This window comes from Corvus moneduloides, chromosome 1 (assembly GCF_009650955.1).
Source record: "Corvus moneduloides isolate bCorMon1 chromosome 1, bCorMon1.pri, whole genome shotgun sequence".
NCBI lineage: Eukaryota > Metazoa > Chordata > Aves > Passeriformes > Corvidae > Corvus > Corvus moneduloides.
In genome coordinates, this window is record NC_045476.1 from 58,239,773 (window position 1) to 58,260,902 (window position 21,130).

At 36.0% G+C, this 21,130-nt stretch overlaps 1 protein-coding gene across 4 annotated transcripts in view; it reads right to left on the reverse strand.

Moving 5' to 3' along the window:
• PHF14 (PHD finger protein 14) overlaps nucleotides 1–21,130 on the reverse strand; it is a 164,716-nt gene that overhangs the window by 23,718 nt on the left and 119,868 nt on the right. For 2 of the 4 annotated variants that reach the window (XM_032111126.1, XM_032111107.1), the window contains one exon: nucleotides 10,047–10,160. The exons of 1 other annotated variant lie outside the window; for it this stretch is intronic. In XM_032111126.1, coding sequence (XP_031967017.1) covers nucleotides 10,047–10,160 — 114 coding nt within the window. Of the gene's footprint in view, nucleotides 1–8,324; nucleotides 8,408–10,046; nucleotides 10,161–21,130 lie in introns of all 4 variants that reach the window. One more of the 4 variants, XM_032111115.1, reaches the window with a different exon arrangement.

A 21,130-nucleotide genomic window follows, 5' to 3' on the forward strand; every position in this document is an offset into this window, starting at 1 on the left:
TGAAAGCGGATGCACACCACTATGTGTGAATTCCAATGCTTGTGGTCCTTGATACCAAATAGGAGTCTAAATTTTGTGTAACTAATCACCTTAAAAGCAAAAATTGATCCTAATTTGCAGAAAGAAGCAGGTTTTTCATTAATTAGAACATTAGCTCTTAATTTTAGTCAATCTCCTGAACAACCCAAATATGACAAGCCTACTTTTGTGGGGTAAACTGAGAATATGGCTGTAAAATAGGAAAAATGTGCTCCTTTTGAATGGACAAACATGGAAGAACTGGCTAATACATTAAATCCAGAAACACTAGCGAGTGTTTTGAAGATTATTTTCATTTATTTTTTCTAGAGCACCCAAATGACAATGCAATCTCAGTGTCAGCCCTGGATCATTTAACTTCATGCTGACACTGAAGAGGGAAGTCAAGGTCCACAGCTATGCATGTCCTTCACCCCCATGGATCTCACTCCATGGTCTGCCAGAGTAGCCCACTGACCCAGCTCAGTTTTCTGCTAGTCCAACACAGACTGCCCTTTCAGCAGCAGTGTGGCCTTGGTCTGGTAGCCAATGAATTGCAGAGCATCTCCAGAGCCCATCTCAGCCATCCTCCTAGGTTAAAGCCTCCTCCAGGTGCCCTGGGAAGTCCTCTGCAAGTATCTTCCTTGGTAAACACTGGCAGAATCTGTGGAGTTTTAGGCCAATAGTTTTAGCCAGCTAAGTCATGCAGTAGGCATATCTCCACCTCTACTGTGCATATGCAGAACTACAGAATAATACAAAGCAGTCATTATGAGAGGACACAGAAGTATCTTAATTGATAGGAGGTGCATGCTAATTCCCTGTGATGATTCCAACCAATTTAAACAAGAATCTTACCAGAGCAGATTCACCTACCCCCTAGGACTGGATAATGGAAAACCAGCTTTCCACAGACACCGCTCCTCATTGTAGCCTAAGTCTCTCTGAATGTAACTATATTTTCAGGAACACTCCCTGTTTCTAAATAAAACAAAGACCATAGCTACAGCACAGAATATGTCGTTCTGGGTATTCCAGGTCATCTAGAGATTTTGAGAGACTAGGATAGCTACATAGCCACACTTAAAAATTAATTATAGGAAAACTGTTCACTTAAGAAGGATTTAGCAGGTCAATGAGGGCTATTAAAGATAATAGTGTGTGTTAACCTACTTGATAGTCTTTAGAAAATACATGCTTGAAGTTAATATAAATTTAGTTTTAAAATACTGTTAATTCAGGTAGATTAATGTATATATGATTATCATAAAAATACACACTAATAGTAAAAAGAGCTATTCTAACAAATAACAAATCACTTATCCTACTGCACTGAAATATTTAGGCAATATGAACTCTTCTAAATATGTCTAAATATTCTGTTTAACAGAATTACAGAGAAATGTAAAGTAACAATGCTTTGGCAAAGCAGCATTGGGACACTACTGGGATTGCACTGCAGTTTAGAGATAACCCTGAAGCAACTGGGTAGGGGAAATCTATATAACCTATGTTATTAATGACTACTGACTGACCTCTGCTTATCTTCACTACCTTAAGGATGACATTGGAATCTTTAACTCTGCTCGAGCCTCATTACCTCAAATCTAGCCTGTAATAACTTAAAAGGGTTCTGACGATATTTTCAACCTGTCATATTAAAATAGGAAATTTCTGATACTATGTATCATCTACAAAAAGGATCATTGCTTTGTTCATGTAGTGCAGTGTGAGCCCTAATATTTACACTGCATGCAATGACCAGAGAATGTATTAGCTTAATTTTTCACTTAAATATTACAGGTAAGAGAGAAGACAACAAATCCCTCAGGAAAGAAACAAAAAATAGAACATTAAGAGTGTGCACATAATATATTGAAGAAAGACGCTCCATTTCCTCCAGGAAAGAACTTCCATTGTGTACCACACGTGCCACACATATATACAGGAAATGACAATAGCAGCTCATATGGCATTGCACCATGCCACATCATGGATATCTCCAAGGAACACAGTCAAAGCTGACCACATAGTGCACTGAAGTGTACTTCAGGTACACTGAAGCTCACTGACACCAGTACAACCAGCAAAATCCTCAGCAGGCGGAAACATCTCTAAACTTGAGCTCCTTGCTATTTTCCCGCCTAAAGCTTGCTTAATTCTAATTTTCTGATCAAATTTCCACTCTCCTCCTCTATCAAAAAAAAAAAAAAATTATGATTTAAAGCATGTCATTGAAGCTGAAAACAAAGCTGTTCCTTCCTCTTAGAATGTAACAAGCTGTTAAATGCTCCATAACATTTTAAAGGGGGACAAATATAACAACATGCTCATTTCAAATTGAATTTACAAAAATTAATTTTTTTTTGTAGGCAAGGTGTTAAAGAAAAACAACGTCTTATAAAATATACAGTAGCTGTAATTTAACTGTTTCTTCCTAACCTATCCATTTTAAAAATTGTTTCAGTTTTTTTTCTAAATAAAAAAGTATCAAGTATCATTTAAGGAAAGACTTTTTTCTCTTTGGAGGAACACAATTCCAACTTATCTGTCTTCAGAATACGAATACCAATTTGTACACAAGTCATCCTAAATGCCACTGCCTTCCTGCTTTCAATGCTGCTATTTTTCCAGAGAATATATCCACAGATCAATGACCCTTTCATGTGATCTGGAAATGCCAAAGAATAATACCTCAGGGAAAATACTGTTTTCACTTGAGTTAAAATATTAATTTTTACAACAGAAAGCAAGCAGAAATCCTAAAATCTTCGAGAATGCCATCCAGAAAATCTATAGACCTGGCAAATAATAAAAAAAGAAGTAATAGAGAACTAATAATTGTTCACAGGAAATAATTCTGAACTAAAGCCATAGTAATATTAATGAATCTCACAGATTAATAAACTGCTCATTTGGCAGCATTCACTGTAGCACATTTTTGCATGTTTGGCCATTTTTTTCTTACTGTTTATTAATTGCAGCTATTTGGAATTGATGATCTCCAGGGTACTTATCATTGCTTATCAAGACTGATGAATGCATCCCAGATGTTGGAGTCATGTGGAGGGTCTATCCATGCACAGGATCTGTGCTGAAATCCTGAATGTTTTCCTGCAGTGAACTTGCAGGCTCTCCTGACAACGGAAATGCAGCTGACAGAGTAAATTCCAGGAGTGCCTCTCCTTTCCCCTCTACCACTGCATGAGAAAGATTCTTATGCTGATGTGTGAGTATGCACACATGATGGGATAGTGCTTGCTGCCCTGTGGGGTCTTCCAATCTTTTCCTCTACCCAAAAGGAGAGTGTGATAACAGATTATAACACTTAATGAACTTTGATGGTGTGCTTTTCTCTGTAGTCCATGTGTAGACAGGATTTCTGAATTCAATCATTTGGGTACTGGGGGAAAAACTTAACAACAGTTATTTTCTCAATTTTTAGCATGCTTTTAAAATTTCTTTTAGAAATATGGATGAATGTCAGGCAATAAAGGAGAAAACTGCAGAGATTTTAATTGTCTCTGATTTGGCTATTACACAATAGATATTTTCGTCATCTATATATAAAGTATCTTTGTGAAATCCTTTAAAATATGATTTCAAACCAGTGAACGCCACTTTCTATTTGCCTTTAATTTCCTCTCAATAGTAAGTTCATCAGAGTGTAACAATTAACTAACTTAATTAAGCTAACTTAATTATGTTCTTTCATAGGTCAATATGTAGAGCTACTCAGATTAATAGCAGAGCTTGTAAAGTTAATCTTCTTGTATAATGCAAATGATGCCCAGTCATGTATTAAATACCTTCCTGAATAACAGACGATATAGGACTAAATGTACTTTAAAGAAGGGCAGAGACTGTGAAAAGGTTAAATAAAGAAAAATGTCTTGGATTTGTGGAAATTTTGAACAGATCTAATTCATTTTTTAAATTAATAATGTTCTTCTAAGAGGGACCCTCATTTCATAAGGCCATTTACAGCTTAAATATACATAAATGAATTTTGACTTCAAAAGCAGAACTGCATGACAGCATTTTCCAGCCATCTTGCACCCTTTTTATTTAGTTATTAAGAAGATTACATAAAACAGTCATGTGAAGAGATTAGAGGGAAAATATGAATTTCTAACTCCAGACCATTTACATGCTTAACTGTATTTCCCAGTTTATTTTACAGAGGAACCACTTCAGTAGTCAAAGGTATTATGTTCCTTTTCTCAGTTCATTATAAATTCACTTTTAACACAGTTAGAGTCTAAGGCTCTTTAGGCATGTGGCTTACCACTTCTGTTCTGGAATATTAATGGGAACTGCAGTAATAATAATAATAATTACTTGTAGAAGCATGAAAAGTAAAATCAGACAAATCTCTTGTGTGCCAAATAATCTGAATAGGTGACCCAACTCCGTTGTTTAGATAAATGAGTCTGATGGCTGGAAGACACACTCTGACAAGAAGAGTTGGATTATGGGCCAAATCACCCATAAGTAATTCTGAAAGGAACCAAATATCAGTCTTTTCTACAACGAATCTGACTTAGGTCCAGAAAATACTCAAAATGCATTCCAATTCCAGATCTGTAACATGCTGCAACTCTTCCACTGTCACTGAAAGAAAACAAAGTGGAGGAGTGCAACAAACACTATGCAATAAACACCTTAGAGAATTTTTATTGTAAAGGAGTGCGAAGGAAAAGACCCCGGAAGTATGAAAACCACCACTGTTCAGAAGTTTTAAAACCAGAAAAAAGTACTAACAAATGCACTAGGGAGATCCATCCTATGTCTACCAGGATATGGATGACACAGACGATTCTATATGTTTTCTTCTCTTTGTTAAAGTATGTAATTTAGTGTTTGTGGTGGTTTTTTGTGGTGTTTTGTCTGTTTGCAGATCTCAGTATAGCAGCAGGTTCAGAGTACAAATCAACCTGTGTTCCAAAATCACAATCCAGTATCACTACTGGAAATACTACTGGAAATGAAGGGGAATTATCTACCTACGATAAAAAATAACTAGTAAGTTACCACTTATGATTTTTCATCAGAAAACAGACTTCTAGGTCCATACAGCATGAACATTTACAGTTACTTTTCTGAGTGGGAAAGTTCCTCAGAAATTAAACAAAAAAAATTAGTGTTCAAGACTAAATATGAGTCCAACTCACCCTATGTCAGTAACTGTGTATTTTTTTAATTAGCAATGGGTCAGAAAGAATGCATTTATAGCAACAACTGTCTGACACAAATATTCCATTAAAGGCATTCAAGCCAGCAGCTACACAGAATAGAAGGAATATATTGTTATGCCTATGAAGTTTAGAAAAGAATGCACAGGCTTTTCACAAGTGCAAGCATAAAAGCTGTGCATTTATACATACAGATAGATACACAAATATATATTTTATCTAATATATTCTTGTGTTCTCTAAGAGTGAGAACATCTGTCACCTTCTTGATGGTGTTTATTCTTCACAATGATTATTCTCTGAAATGAATTATGTCAGTGATGGAAATTCACTTATTTCATAGCCTAATAATAGCAGATGGAAAAAAATATCACATGAACATTATTACAAACTTTCCTATGAAATTACTTTCAATTCAATCATTTCAGAACATGCTACATCATACCTTGTTTAAAAAGCAAAAACCTCAGTGTAATAAAATAGCATAAGAATGGATTGCATTCACTGCTGATGAAGTTTATAGCTTTGGGTTTTAAAAAAAAGAACTCCTTTTGTACTAACTTGAAATGCTAAAGGGACTTGTTGGGAGATCAAGGAAGGAGGATAAATCAATAAACAAAAGACAATATAAGCTGCCAATCGTATTAATAGAAATTAAGCAACATTTCCTTCACTTGTATAGGAAATAATGCAGTTAAAACTGAATTCTATAATCTTTTTACGATGCTTGTACCATACTTACAACTAATGGCAGATGACTGAAGTGTGGGACACATCTTTTTCTATCAAACAAATCACTATCCCTTAGCTGCACGTTACTTATGGAAAAACATCTGTGCTCTATCCAGATAAACTGCAAGCTGCAACTGGATGTCTTATAGTTCAGAAACAGGTTAGGGGGTATCTATCTTAATCCTTCTTTAGCTGAGAAACACAACGCTTTGCACAGCTTTTATAGTTTAAATACAGCACCCAAAAAGCACCACAGACACATGCTATTCAGGTTCATATGCTACCAACACATCACTCACATTTTACCCTGAAGTACTTTCTTTTGTAGGGAAAAGTAAGGGTTTGCTGGTTGTTGAATTCATTTTTCTATCCAAGAGAAAGGATAGCACAGCTTTTCCTCTGTGTCTGTACTGTTCTGGCAATGCAGACAGTAAGAAAGAACAGCTCTGTTAGCCTCTAGGCTTACACTATTAAAACACGATTAATTAATATGCCACAGGATTGGCAAAGGAAATTAATACACATAACTCATGTACTTCTATTTTACTTCTAATTAAGCAAGAGAATATGCCTCTTATGAGACTCCCATTTAAGGGAGCTGTCAGAACCAGTATTTTCTTAGACAACAAACCACTGACATCATCCTTCCCCACGGATTAAAGTGCTGCATATGAGAAATGGTATCAAGATAAATCCCACCCATGTTGCTCTTTAGAAACATGAAAAAGGGAAAGTAAAACTACTTTAACAACAAATCTTCACTTTCTTCAGCATCTCTGTATATCCCTCAAAAACCTACTTAAACATATGTACCAAATAGGCTGCAACTGCCAGATGCACAGTGAAGCTGACCAGAGAAAACAGAAGTAAGGGTCATAAAAGCAGATTCACCAGCCTTTCAACTTTATTGAACAACTGCAGTGTTATTCAAGCAAGTGTATCTGTACATTTAAAACATTTTGGAAGCTCTGCATCTTAAATAATCATGACATCCAGAGACTTTCCTTTCATCCATTCATGGTAAAGAATGTGTAGTATCAGAGAAAAAAGGGCATACTAATAGTGATGTAGTTCTGAATTTTGAAAGGCTTGTGGGAACAAAAATCCTATCTCAAGCATTATTATGGGAGAAAAACTGCCAAAACAATATAAACTTGGAAGGTCTAACGAAATTACACTGAATTTAGGATGACACACATCTATCCCCTTCCAAATGCATGAATTCTGCTCTCAATGCCACTTTTCAATTCCAATTCTTAAAAAAACCCATGAAATATATACAACATTAACTTATCAATCACAGAGAAAACATCCTTATTTTAGGATGGACACAAATTAGAATTACTCAAGCATTCAAATCTATACAACTTAAATTTTATGAAGGCTTGCACAGCTTTTGGAAACCGACAATAAAGTATCTTTCTAACTCTAAAGTTAGTTCAGTTACTTTATAACCCAAAATGTTTCTGCATCTGAAATACACCGATGAATACATATACTTTCCTGAACTACTAACAGGTGATTCAGGACACCAGTGAAATTCACAAAAAGTTCACAGTTGTGATCTAAACAATCAATATGCTAATTATTTCTGCAGTGGCTTTTGCCCTATGCCCCATAGCTGGACGCTGTCCTGATGCTACACAGAGTTAAATCTAATTTTAGAGCATCAAAAGAGACTGGGAACAAGGGCAGCAGTAAGAGGACTGGATACCATCCTGCCCTCCTGTTGAGTAGAACTCAACATTCGACCATCATTTCTATTAGGAGGAATGACTAGACAAGCAAAACAAAGCCTCATTTGGGTGATCAAATTACATCCCACAAATATCATCCTACTGATGACATGAGTAACGGAATGTTAGATTCAGACTGTCCTACCTAAGAGGAACACAAATTGTAAGCAGGAAAACATGTGCTTTATTAAAATTAATGTGGCAGCTTGTGGGATTTTCCACACTTTCTTCCACTAGAAGCTGTGTGTCCTCACATTTGCAAGCCCAAGACTCTTTTTGAGCACCACTTTCCACAACCTTCTCAATTTTTCTCCACCTTCCTGAAACCCTTTGCTGTTAGCCACCTCGCCTTCTTTAATCTTTCCTCATATTCTCTTTTCCATGGCTGTATTTGAGCTTTTCTTTAACAACTCTCACCAATACTGATGGTTTGAATTCAGATGAGACATAAATTACACAAATAATGCACCAGTCAGTAGTCAATTCCAAATATTAACTCATTAAGCAGATACTGAAAGATATAGGAGAAGACTTCAAACAAAATAAAAAAAAAAAAAGGCATTAGTTGAAGTCAAGCTCTGCAAACACTTCTTGGACCTGTTTTTTAGGGTGTAATTCACAAATGTTTATCATGCTGACTTACCCATGAGTAACTTAGATGGGTTGTTTCGTAGTGGGTTCTGAATTTGGAAATTCAGCATACTGGTGCTCTCCTCTCAAGGTTCCCTGCAAATCCAACCACAAAACTCTTTCTGACTCACCTCTCTCTCTTGTACAAACTGCAGTAAATATGATTGGAGAAAGTCTCATTCCCTTATATAATGCATGACCCCACATACAGTAAAACAGCCTCAACATAAACTACTACTGAACTATTTAATAAAATTTGAAAGGTGTATTTCCATCTTTTGATTCTCTGCAGTTTCCTCTCCCCCACAGCTGAGCAGCTTTTAAAAAGCAAAAACTGTATACCCATCCTCCTCTTAATCACCTTTTACTAACTAACCATGTTTCATTCCTCTTTCTGCAGCACTTTTCTTCTCTTTTTATTTTTAAACATTATCTGTGCTCTCAATTTTCATTTCTCCGGTGGAGTGAGGTAAATTGACAAATTGACAATTGAGAATTAAGAGGCAGATCCTATGTGTCTCCACAGACTAGAGGTCCCTTTGCTACTCAAGAATACATAAAAAAGCATTACTAAAAGCTCGTATTACTCCATCCTCAAGACTGCTTAGATGTGATAACCTGACTTTCTATCTTGGAATATGTAGTTGATAGCCCAAAATAAGTCAATCTACTTGGTCTTAATCCAGGAGACAATCTTCAGAATTCTCCTGGCCTTGTACTCTGGACCCTCCCTCTTCAGACAAAGTGACAAGACTATCAGAGAAATTAAGATGTTTATCTAAAGGCTGCACTAAACTAACAAATGACATTATATCTCCTATGACTAGCATTTCACGCTGTCCTTTGGTGTGAAGATTACAGTCAAAAGAAATCTCAGGAAAAAAGCAGGAAAGACTAGTCTTTATATTACCTGGTACTTGACATATTTTTAATAGTAATAATATCAACTAAACTGTTTGAATAGGCCAAAATTAAGTGTTAAGGCTACTATAAAGGAAAGACTTACTTCTCACAGGAAGGGTTAATTTAAGGATAATAATGGTTCTATGGAAAGATAATTGCTACCATGAAATGAATTTATGATCCTGAATTCTACAACCTCTCCTCCAGCTATAGTGTACTGTGACAAGGATGCATAGCAGGGACAGAAAACATCTTAATTCATTGGCTATCCTATGGAACTACCTTACAAGCACCTTTGATTAACACAACAGGAAGTATGAACTTATGATCATACCACATCACTTTTTTGAAACCAAGAGAACAAAGAAAGGCCCAGTATCAGGGAGAGTCTTTCCCTTGCACAAGCCAGAAGTTAGACATATTTAAATTTTGTGAAGGATGATAAAAGGTTTATATCTACCTATATACCTATGTACAGATTCTCTTTCAGACTCTCCAGTGTAATAACATTTATTTAGCCAGAATCTAAAAGGGCTCCTGTTACTGTCACGGTGTAAAAGACAGGAACGAGAAAAAAAAAATCCTAATTACTGACAGTAAGAAACAGCATTTAAAAAGTAGTGTATGTTATGGAATATACTTGTAGGTACCATTAATAATAGTCCTGAGTTTTACCTTGGTCTTGCGCACTGTTTATATGGGAGGATAAGATTGAGCTCTAGCTTTAAAAAGTCTCTGTTACTAGCAGTACAACACTAGGCATGAAAAACAGAGCCAAATGTGTATTCCCCAACAGTTAATCTTGGAAAAGAATAGACACAGAATGTCCTACCTCTTCTGGACGTTTCTGTGCCACCGATATCAGCTCTTCAGAGCTACTTCTTGAGGTAGAGGGTACCACGTTACCTGGGGCCTCTGAGACCACCTCATTTGACGGCTCGGAGTCCTGAGGGCAAGACACAAACAGACCCCTCAGCAGCATGTTGATGTGGCACGCCAAGAAAATGAGACTTTTCAGAGGTACTGTGCTTTAAGCACAGAGAGAGAAATAAAAAATACTCGAGGTCTGACACTACACTCTTTTTACCCTGGGCAACTTCTTCTGCCCAAGTCAAAAACATCTGTCACATATTTTCTCTTAAAATAATATTTTCTTCAAGAGAGCATTTTAAGACTTTTTAAATAGCTATGGCATTTCAGAATTGCGAAGTTCTGAATAAGCATGGTTTTTTGCCCGTACCTACCCCTGCCCCTGAAGGAAGGGAATATTACATTTCATCTACTTATGGCAGATGGATGTTTCTGCAAAACAGCTGGAGCCATGCTAGAACAATCACCAACAACTATATTTTACCAATCACTGCAAACCAATATAGCACACAACCTGGTAAAGTTAAAGAAGTTAGCAGAGTTTGCTATCTTTTAGTAAATTTAACATTACAGTAAAATATATAAAAATTCTTAAGTAATTTACATTCTATTTTCCAGATTGCCTTGATTTTGCCATGCAGCATGACTACATCATTCAGAATAAAACCCACTTTAATACCTTCACTGCTTCACATGGAGGTTTTGATAACTGCATAGATTGAGACATTTTAATGCAGAGAAAAAAATCCATTAGTTGGTACAATCTCTACTGTGCTTGTCATAATGCTCATTACAGAAGATATGTTAGATGTCCTTGCTTAGCACGCAGAATATGTGCTTTTGATATATCACTTTCTTTCTACATTCATTAATTGCAAGGAAATCAAGATTATACTCTCTGAAACTGCAAGCTGCAAAGCTCATTATTAAGTTTTCAAACATAACAACCTCTAAAAAGTGAATTAAAATTTTGTAATGATAACATTCAGCAATTGCAGTTTAGCCCAATGTATGGAAAGGGAAAGTGACCCCTGGTCCAACAACCATTACTGAATCACACAGAGAATCACAGGTAAGACCAGATACTGTAAAAGAATTAACACATGGAGGCAGTTCCCAGAGACTGTAAAGGGGAAAAAATACCTTCTGAGCTTAAATATGTCTAATAAAACTTTTTTACACCTTTCTTGTTGCATCACCTCTCTGTGACTTAGAAAAAGGATATTCTGGCCCATTCTGTGGCTTGCCACCTTAAATTTAAGGTGTGGTATGAGGAAGACATTTTAGGAAAAAAAAAACAGCTTTCAGTAAAAAAATAGCTTTTATTGAAGACTAAAGAATACCATTAATTAAAATGTTAACAGTGAAGTCCAACTGCCATTGCACTGAACTGTTTTATGGGCATATGCCCATGCTGGATCTATAGAACAAGAGGAAAAATGAGATATCTTGGAAGAATACCAGCCAAACACAGTGAGCTGCAAGGAGAAACATCTCTAGCATTCTGATAATAAAAGTCTGATTTTCCCCATGCTGTATATGCCATCAAAAGGAACTTTGAACCATGTTCGTCCTGACAGCTCACTAGTTTCCCTGGATTTGTACAAGCAAACATCTTCTCTCTCAAAGGCCACTTTTGTTTGGTCCTAGTGAACTGTGATGATAAGAATCTTTCTTCTTGTTGAGCCAATTAGCCATGAGCTAACTCTGAGTATAGAACAGTACTGTTTTCTCCTTGAGAAAGTTAAATCAATGCCATGCAATTTATCAGCTCAGTATGTTTCCAGAAGCTCTTCTGTGCTACTTACAAAAACAAAAGTAACAAACACATCTGCTGGAAGAAAATTATATACTTGTCTGAATCTGTTGGTTCAGTGATTTCTCTCTTTGAATTCTGCTTGTATTTTGTGCCTCAACAAGCTTTTGTTATGCTGTTATTACCTGTGGCCAGATAATACTGGTAACACTTTTCTGTTACTTGCTTTTTTAAAGTAATAGAAAGTGTTTTCTAAAAATTATCTGAGCAACTACAATCTGGTAAGTTTACATTCCTGTTACATTCCTTTGTGTCAACAGGTCCATGGATTCTTTTTCACATCAAATCTTAAACATCATCTTCGCCAGCAGCTTGGCCGTGCTTCTCAATAGTTCTCTTAAGAACCAGCTGGCTAATTTAACACTTCCATTTTTAGGGAGATGGATGGAAACCAAATTTACTTTATTATTCAGAAACCAATCCAAGAAAATATGCTTCCCTTTCCAATTGCACTGGTTTTATTATCTCTTTTCACATTGTTCAGTTGGTCAAAGCACAGAGCTAATAACACCAAGGTCATGGGTTCGATCCCAGTATGGGACATGCACTTAAAGAGTAGGACTTGATGATCCTTGTGGGTCCCTTCCAATCCAGACTGTTCTCTGATTTAAATAAGTAACACAGGCAATCTTTGTTGTTCTGAACTAGTTTGGCGACATGTGAAATACTGCTTTCAGAAACAGACATATTCAGTAAGTGGAATAAGATCCTTTCATGGAAGGTACCACAATAAAAATGCTGCAAGGTGCAAATGAGAACTTTTACAGAGCTGCTTCTAGGTGTGTTATGAGTATGTGGCCAAGTCAGCAACAGTTCTGGTTAGAAATCCTGGTAGTTTTAGTTGTAGTCTGGCAAGTAAAACAACCTGAAAAAGTATGAGCATAATTTACACTTGTAAAGGAAAGGCAAAAAATCTGTACCACTGACCTGAATCAGTATTTTTACCTAAGAGGTGTTAAAAGGAAAAATGTACTTTAAAAAAAATTAAAATTTATTGTCCTAAAGTCACTTTATTATTTTTTCAAGGTCCTGCATAATGAAAACAATGACAATGGCATTATCATGGATCTGTAAGCCTCAGCTGTAGAAGTGATGGAAGTGGTGGTTTACGGACATATAATTTACACAGTAAGTGTTTTGGTACACGTCTTTTCTGGTGCTTAAGCCCTTCCCATTTCATTAAATTATTATTAAATTTTCTAAAATACACAAGAAAAATCACAAATCTGCATTTTCAAGTCAGACAAATCAACACATAGCTTTATAATGGATCACAGTATTTAGTTATATTAATTATTAAATTATGGGGGAAGGTCACTAAATGGTACTTCCAGCTTCCTTAAAATGTAGAAATATGTTGTGAAAATATAAGTGCCCTTTAAACAAATAAATTCCAAATGCTCAGTAATATATTTTTGCAGATTTTGATCAAAGCTCCTCAGAACATGGTCCGTCTTGGACTTACAAAACCTTGAAGAGGAAACATGAAAGGTGTAGACATTCTGCCATGTTTATGCAAGAAAGACAGCCCTGCTTTTAACTATGGCTCTTGTCCTGTGACCTAAATGTTCATGCAGTTTAAGATACCAAAACTGCATAGGCTTGATCATTTTCTTTTCTGCAAAAAATAATATTTTAATTATATGTTGACACAAATACATAACAAATCAGATATTATAGTCCTGGGATGGAATCTTCTTACTAGATTTGTCAATATTCAGTTCTCTTCCTCCCGTCATTCCAGTTGGTGTATTTGCTCTTTACATCTACCGTACAGGAGCACACATTGTGCTTTTAGTTTTGTCCTTTTCTGTGCAGAAGCAGCACTGACACAGTATGCTGAAAAATCAACAGTGCATACAGAACAGATGTGGATTTCATTTGCAAGCCACATGAAAGTGATAGATTTCAAAGGGAGATGTTTGTGTTTTATGCTATGCTTATGTTGTGGCTTAATTTAAGAATTTCACTATTCTCATATTTTGCTTTTCAAAAACCAGACCTTTAATCCAAGACTGAGAGACATATACAGATATGCATGGTATATGTAAATAGGATACAGATATGTTTATAGAGATGTGTAGTCACAGGCAAGGCACACTGTGAACATCACAGTAGCAAAATGCTGTATTTACCAGGCCATGTTACTGTCAGCACAGATACTGACTCAACAAAATAGAAACCCAACATTGCTTCTTATTTTGAAGAAAATGGAGAACTGACATATATTTTTATTTTTTTAAAATATGCATAAAATATTTTCCTCGAAAGCACAAGAATTTCCATTTGAAACGCAATGATGGAAAAATAGTGTCTTAAAATGGTGTTCATACCAGCCTAACAGCCTTCTTCTTCTATTGCCTCTTTAAAACAAAACTAAAAAAGGATTGAAACAAATCCTTTATAGATGATTTCAAGCTGACAGGTTTGAATATATTATGTTAACTCTGCATCATTTTTCACATATCATCCTTTACCTTGGTCCAGTTGAAAATTACACAAGCCATAAATTAGCTTTAAACAAGTTTTGAATCAGCCTGGAACTAGTTTTCAAATTAAAGAGCCGTCAGTATATTACATCGTACTGTCATTTTATTACCCCAATCAATTCTGTGTGGCCTGAGGTAGAAAGAAAATGGATGCTGTCTTCATTTGCAAAGGGTTTATCTCTCACACCAGGCTGCAAAAACATGACTGCAGTAATGAATTGCAAGCCAAAGTTACTAACAAAGACTTCTAACAGTAACAAAGTAGAAATATTTGTCCCCCTTTACACTTCCAAAAGTGAGGGGGGGGGGGGGGGGAGGAAGGCCTTTCTGAAACATGAAGACAGCTTCTTACAGCTGAAGCACTATGGGATGAAATTAGCCCATTTTTATTGAAGTGCTGAAAGTGCTTGTAGCCTCACAGAGTGTCATTTCCAGTGCTGCACTGAAAAAGCCTTCCTGGGTCAGACACACAGTGCCTCTCCAGCCCAGACCACAGAACACCTCTCCAGCAGCTGAGCAACCACTCCTACTGTTCTTCTTCTCTCTTACACCCCAGGGGCATACTTTGAAAGTATTCGCAACATCTTAGTCAGAATTTCGGAAAATCTGCTGCAGACAAGATATCTGTAGCTCTCCACAGTTCACAGGTGGCCAAAGTAAATCCCCAGGGAGAAATGTAGAGTTTATCTCAATCTACTCACAAGTGAGATCAATCACTTTGCCATTCCTCAGATTTTACCCTGTGTTAGTTAATGAAGCAAGAATATGGGCTTTAGACTTTCAAGTCATGCTCCACAGTTGTAAAATTTCCCTCCCTCTTTTATTATGTCTTTGTCATTCTCTTCATGGGGATTTTATTCAACATCTGACAATCTCCTCTCTTCATCTGCCCTCTCCAAAGATAGGAAATTACAAATGCAACCTCTAACATCCATGTGCTAACCTCCTACGCTGCCAGTCACAGAGGCAACACTGTTGTTATGTCCTTGCCTATTTTTTCTCTCTCTGGAGAAGGCGACGATGACTTCTATGTTTATGCATTGTTAACACAAAAAGGTCTCTTTCTCAGCTCACTCTCAAACTACTTCAGTTAAAGCAATAAACCTTAAGCTATCTCTAAAACCTCTGCCTTCTTTTAGAAACAGAAACAAAACTAAAACCTTTTATAATTCTCTGTTTTCCAAATATAGAAACTAAATTACATTTTTTGCCTCACACTAGTTTTGCTCTTTTCTTTCAAATACCTTGTGCAATATGAAGGAACTCATAAAGGTACAAGTTTCCAATAAATACCCACTTGTTCCAATTTATTATCCCCTTATCTTCCAATAAACTACAGCACTGATGAAGTATGCTTGCATCTTTGAAATCTACCCAGATTTCCACATGCAAAGGGGGAATTCCCACCTTTACTGTTGTTTTAGAATAAACATACTACTATTGTTAGTATTTTATTAGAAGTGTTTGATTGAAGTACAAAAGGAAATAGGGTCATCTATTTTCTCTGGACACCTTCTTCAATGGAAAAAAAATCATTTACATATATTTAAAACTGGAAAGAGCACTTTCAAAATGCTTTTCATATCTATTCTTCTAACTTTATCACATGCAAATAGAAACAGCAAACAGAAGAACATTTTACTTCTTGAAGGTATTATCATTCACTGACCTCTGGAACCTGAATTAGTTTCCCCTTTCTAACTCACATATTTTCTACATTTCCATTACTCAGTGTACTAATCCTACCTCTCTTGGGACTCAATTCTCCACCTTCTCAATTAAAGTCTCCTGGATTATTGTATTTCCCTTTTACTTTCTCACCATTCACTATTTCCCAACATTCAATAGCTATTCTTTTAGCTACCCTTTCAATAGCTGCCTTTTCAGTCCCCAGAATTCTTTGAACTGTACTAAAAATCATCTCTTAAAATGCGGTAATTAATAAAACTACATTAGAATACAAAAAAGGGAATTAAACTTCAAGTTATAGCCACTGAACACACTAAACTGATCCTGTATGCATAATAAGGAATACAAGTTTTCTGTTACTGTCATGGATTAAAACTACTGATCACAGATATGGTACGGCTTAAACTATTGGCAAAAATTTCTGTATGAACATGTATATCATCACCAGGAATTTTTAGAATTTCTTCACTAAAGGGAAAAACCCAATATCCATCTTTTTTGCTTTGTGTGTGTTAAATGTCCTATGTCTCGCATAATTTGATAATTATCTGGTGCACCAGAGCAACAGATTTTATATGAATATCCTTTTGCAGGATATTAATATACTGGCAAGACTGCTGTACTATGCCATTATCAGTGCATGTAAGGGCAATTTTCTCCCTTTTTTTGTCCACACTGCCTCCTTCCTATATATTTTTCCGCTTTTTTTTTTTTTTTTTTTTGTATTATGAATTAGGGTTCAGGCAGATACTGTAGCCTAAAAAGTTATTTTTATCCTAATTTTATTCTTTACAGAGTTTATAGAAGTTATTTTATTTAGTTCAAAAAGCCTCTTATGACAGTGCACACATAATTTATTACAGCTGGATCAGGATATTTCATTTCCCCTGTGCCTGTTTGGTACAGCTCTGATCTCTCCAATCCTTTTTTACACCACCCAAAAAAAAAAAAACAAACCAAAAACCCAAACCCAAACCTCAGGAGCTGCAAAACAAATTCTCAAGCACAGCACAAGCATCTACAGCCACAGTAAGTGCGGATTCCGACGTTGCCGCTGTTGTCTCTCACACAGGTGATGTGCAGTTCACGGACTATGGATCTATGTAATATTAATCTGGTACTCTGGGTACATCTTTATTGTGTAGCTGTATGCATGTTGCATAGCAATTACTGACTTCAACATATTTACAAAATTACATGGGCACCTTACACCCAACATTTAAAACAAGATTTTCTAAACAACAGATGTACAAAGTCATCTGGATTCACTCCTGGAGGGCAGGGCTGCAGCTACAACAGCTCCATTAGTAAGGCTACAATTGCAGTTGCCTCCTTCCTTAAGCAACATTTTATTCCTTCAGAAATGATCAGGGGCAGATCACAGCATCCATTCATATAGTCTCTCTAGAAGAAAGTTTTAACCAGCTGTATTTCTTTTCAAGCCATGTTTAAAATGCTCCAAACTTTCCATGCCTTTGGATTACTGAGGCAGTGACAACTTGGGAGTAAGGTACACCAGCAAACTTACTTTCATCTCTTAGGGTCAAGCTGCACATTTGCACTATTTATGGTCAAAACAGTTTGCTTTAGTCCACTTCAGCAGCCTGGGAGAACGCATACACAAAATTTGCTCACAATATTTAGCTAATTCTTAACTTGAATGAGAAGATTGAACACTTGAGAAGATCTCTGCTCCAAAAAGCAGCTGCTTTATTCTAACAAAAATAGAATGTAGCTCAGAAAAGACTTTCTTTCAACCACACAGTCTTCAGATATTACGCATCAGCATGCAGAGTGTTGTCTGTCAGATGTTGGAACAAAGCTTTAAATTGTACCATCTAACTTAATTCTCAAGACAGGGTCAGCACATTCATAGGGTTGTGGGGGATTTTTTTCATCTTTGAGAAGTCCTTTAAGTAATATTTATTTAGCTCCTTACATCTTCATCAGCACTGATTCTTGCTTTTCAACTCCTTGAAGTCCAGATTTTCCCAACATAATGCAAAACAGGGTTATATTAAAATGTGTGATCACCAAAAGCATCAAAAAATCGTCAAAGGCTACTTCTTAAATCACTACTTGTTTTCATCTCTCCCCAGTTCCAGAATTTTCTTCCAATAACAAGATGAAATAGAAAAGGAAAGGGAATAGTATAGAAATTAATGGAAAAGAAACGGATTGTTCAGTACATCCTTTTCTGCAGTCTAAGTTTATTACACAAGTTTTATAGCTTTCTATAATATCCTTACATGTGACCCACCTGTTTTTTCAGATGTTTTCTGTAAGTGCTCTACCCTTCTCTGGGGGAAGGCTTTTAGCGTGTCCTCTAAATCCTCCTTTCCACTTTGCTGCAATCCTATTTCTTAATTCACCCCATTCTCCCAATAAGGGTTTCTGTGTACTCTCTGAGTGGAATTTTCTCATTCTTATGAATGTGTGTGTGCTTACACCTCTGCTTTTACACCAAGGGTGCTTCTTGCAGTACCATTGTTTTTGCCATTGTGCTTTTCTCACTCCCATTCTTCCTGTCTCTCTCTCTTCTGAAAAACTACCATCATTTATTTTCAACTGATAAAGCAAAAAAGCAAAACATTAATTCAAAGCTAGAAAAATATTTTTTTAAAGAATGAATTATCTGTAGAAAAGCTTTCTATAAAAATGTTTCCTTCCTTCTAAGATCTCTCTGATATCTGAATGTGCCAAAAGTATCTTTTACATCCTTTGTAACAAACAAATGTCAGGAACACTATTTTGTGGCTGCCCTTGATTCATTCATTCACACTAGGCACTAGGATAACTTTTTTTTAAATTTCCATGTAACTTTATATTACTAAATAGAGATACATACTCTTATTAATTAAAGTAGCCAGCTTAAACACTAGGATATTTTATGCTGGCACACTGAGCTGCACTGACAATGGGAAGTTTACTAAAAAGGGAATGAAGAGCCCAGTTGACACAGTTTAAGATGTGACATTAATCAGCCACCTTTTGCTGAGCTCATAGGAAATGAAAGGTTACAACTACTGCTGCAGCTTTAAAACATCCTCATAAAGGCCTGGAAATTCCCTTCTTCCCTAATTAAGAACACTGCAAATGGTACATGGAATGGTGAGGCTAAATTCACACAAAATGTCAACTTTACTGCCTTGTTCCAAGAAGCGTATTTATATTTTCCCTGTGGTGTTTTTTTTTCTTAAGATTATTTCTACAAGACGAAAATTCCTTTTTATGTTTCTCATCTGTACTAGAAAACATACAGCAAGTCCCTTACTCTTAAATATAGTTGCTTAACACTGCAGATCAGATGCTTTCAGTTAAAAGTATACAGTGCTTATACAAACAGACAAATGATAAAATTTAATACTCTAGCAATATAGATCTCTGTATTAATTCTTAGGCTTTTGATCTTGAGACTACTAATACAAGATTTCCACAAATTATCTTATCAAAATAGGAATGAAACAACTTTTTTAGTAGATGAAACTAAGACACAATATACTTTTGATACAGTAAAGGCAAGAGTCACTTCATACCAGGAAACTGAGGTGTGACAGGAACAGCTCTTTAGAGCAAAGCAGTTGGTGTTGAGGACCAGCCAGACGCAGAATACGTATTTCAAAGATGCAGCTAGTTTGGTCATGAACACAGCATGCCCATTAGCAGTCAAGAATACATCCTAGGTTTTAGTGCCCCTTGACAGAAACTCACTTTGCACATTCCTAAAAACACTCCATAATGTGAACCAAAGCATAGCCACTGGTGGCAACTGGGTGATTCATTTCAAAAATGCATTTCCGACCTTAACCAAAATGCTAAGGTAAATATACACTGAAACACCTCAGATTAAAATCCATTAAAATCAGCATACCAGAATGTAGAACCATTTAAGCTAGTAATAGGACTTTGCAAAATAACAGGGTATTTTAAATACCACCTTTATTCAGAGTTCAGCAGTGTTATCCTGGACCATCTCCTCCTGAGATTCACTGGAAGCTCTCTGGGTTTTAACAGCTGTCCCTACATTTTCCCTTTTTTTCCCAAATTAAAAAAAAAAAAGAGAACATAAGAGAGACAAACATAATTTATGCCGTACTTTCAGACAATGGTTTGACTGCTGCCCTGAATTAACTGGTGAACACATTCCATATCATAATATCATAGGGAAGATCTCAGTTCGCTTCTCTCTTCCTCTTCTTAAGCGGGTTCAAAATAATGTTCCCAAGGGAATGCTTAAACTGTTTTACTATTCTTTAGCTGAAGCAGGTTGTTTTGCACGGAGGGATGAGTCAGTAAGAAAAATGATTCATTCTGTATTAGCCAGGGTATCTATTGTCTTGTGACTATGTTACTATTTTTATGTAAAGGAGCTTTTCAGTCTCTCTTTATGATATAGCCAGAAATCACATGAACAACAACAGTAGGTCAATAGCTCATTAAGTAAGAGAATAAATAACAGATTAATAAATCACAGCTCCCAAATCTCAATCTTTTTGTATTTTCTTGTAATTACCTTTAAATGTAAGATTCTTGAAGTTATCATTACATGAAATCATACATTTAAAGACCTTCAATAAGTTCCTTACCACCACCAAGTTACAAAACAAAGTATTTAGAACATAATTGTGTTCGGAAATCCCTCTGTCTTGTGCAATATATTTAGCCTAAACAAGCAGTGAAGATATTATGCAGTAGGAGAAAATGGTAGGGCAAATGCATATCCATGTGATAGAAAATATGCTTGTAAATATTAGTATCTGTTATGTATCCTTATTTATTGCATGAGACTGGTTACAGACTTAATATTCACTATGTCAATCACTGTATCAATCTGCTGACACTCTTCTACTTCCAAAAATAAATATGTGATGTGATTAACTCCCTTGAAGTACACTTGTGTGTACCTTCTGTAAATATTGAGTTATCTTGCTGTTTCCTTTTTGACACTTTTCTTTGGCTATTTATATCACATCTGAAAGGATACCATCTGCCCTTCAGTCTTCATGAGATTAGTAGCTAGAAAAAATCTTGATATCTACAGATTCCAAGGTT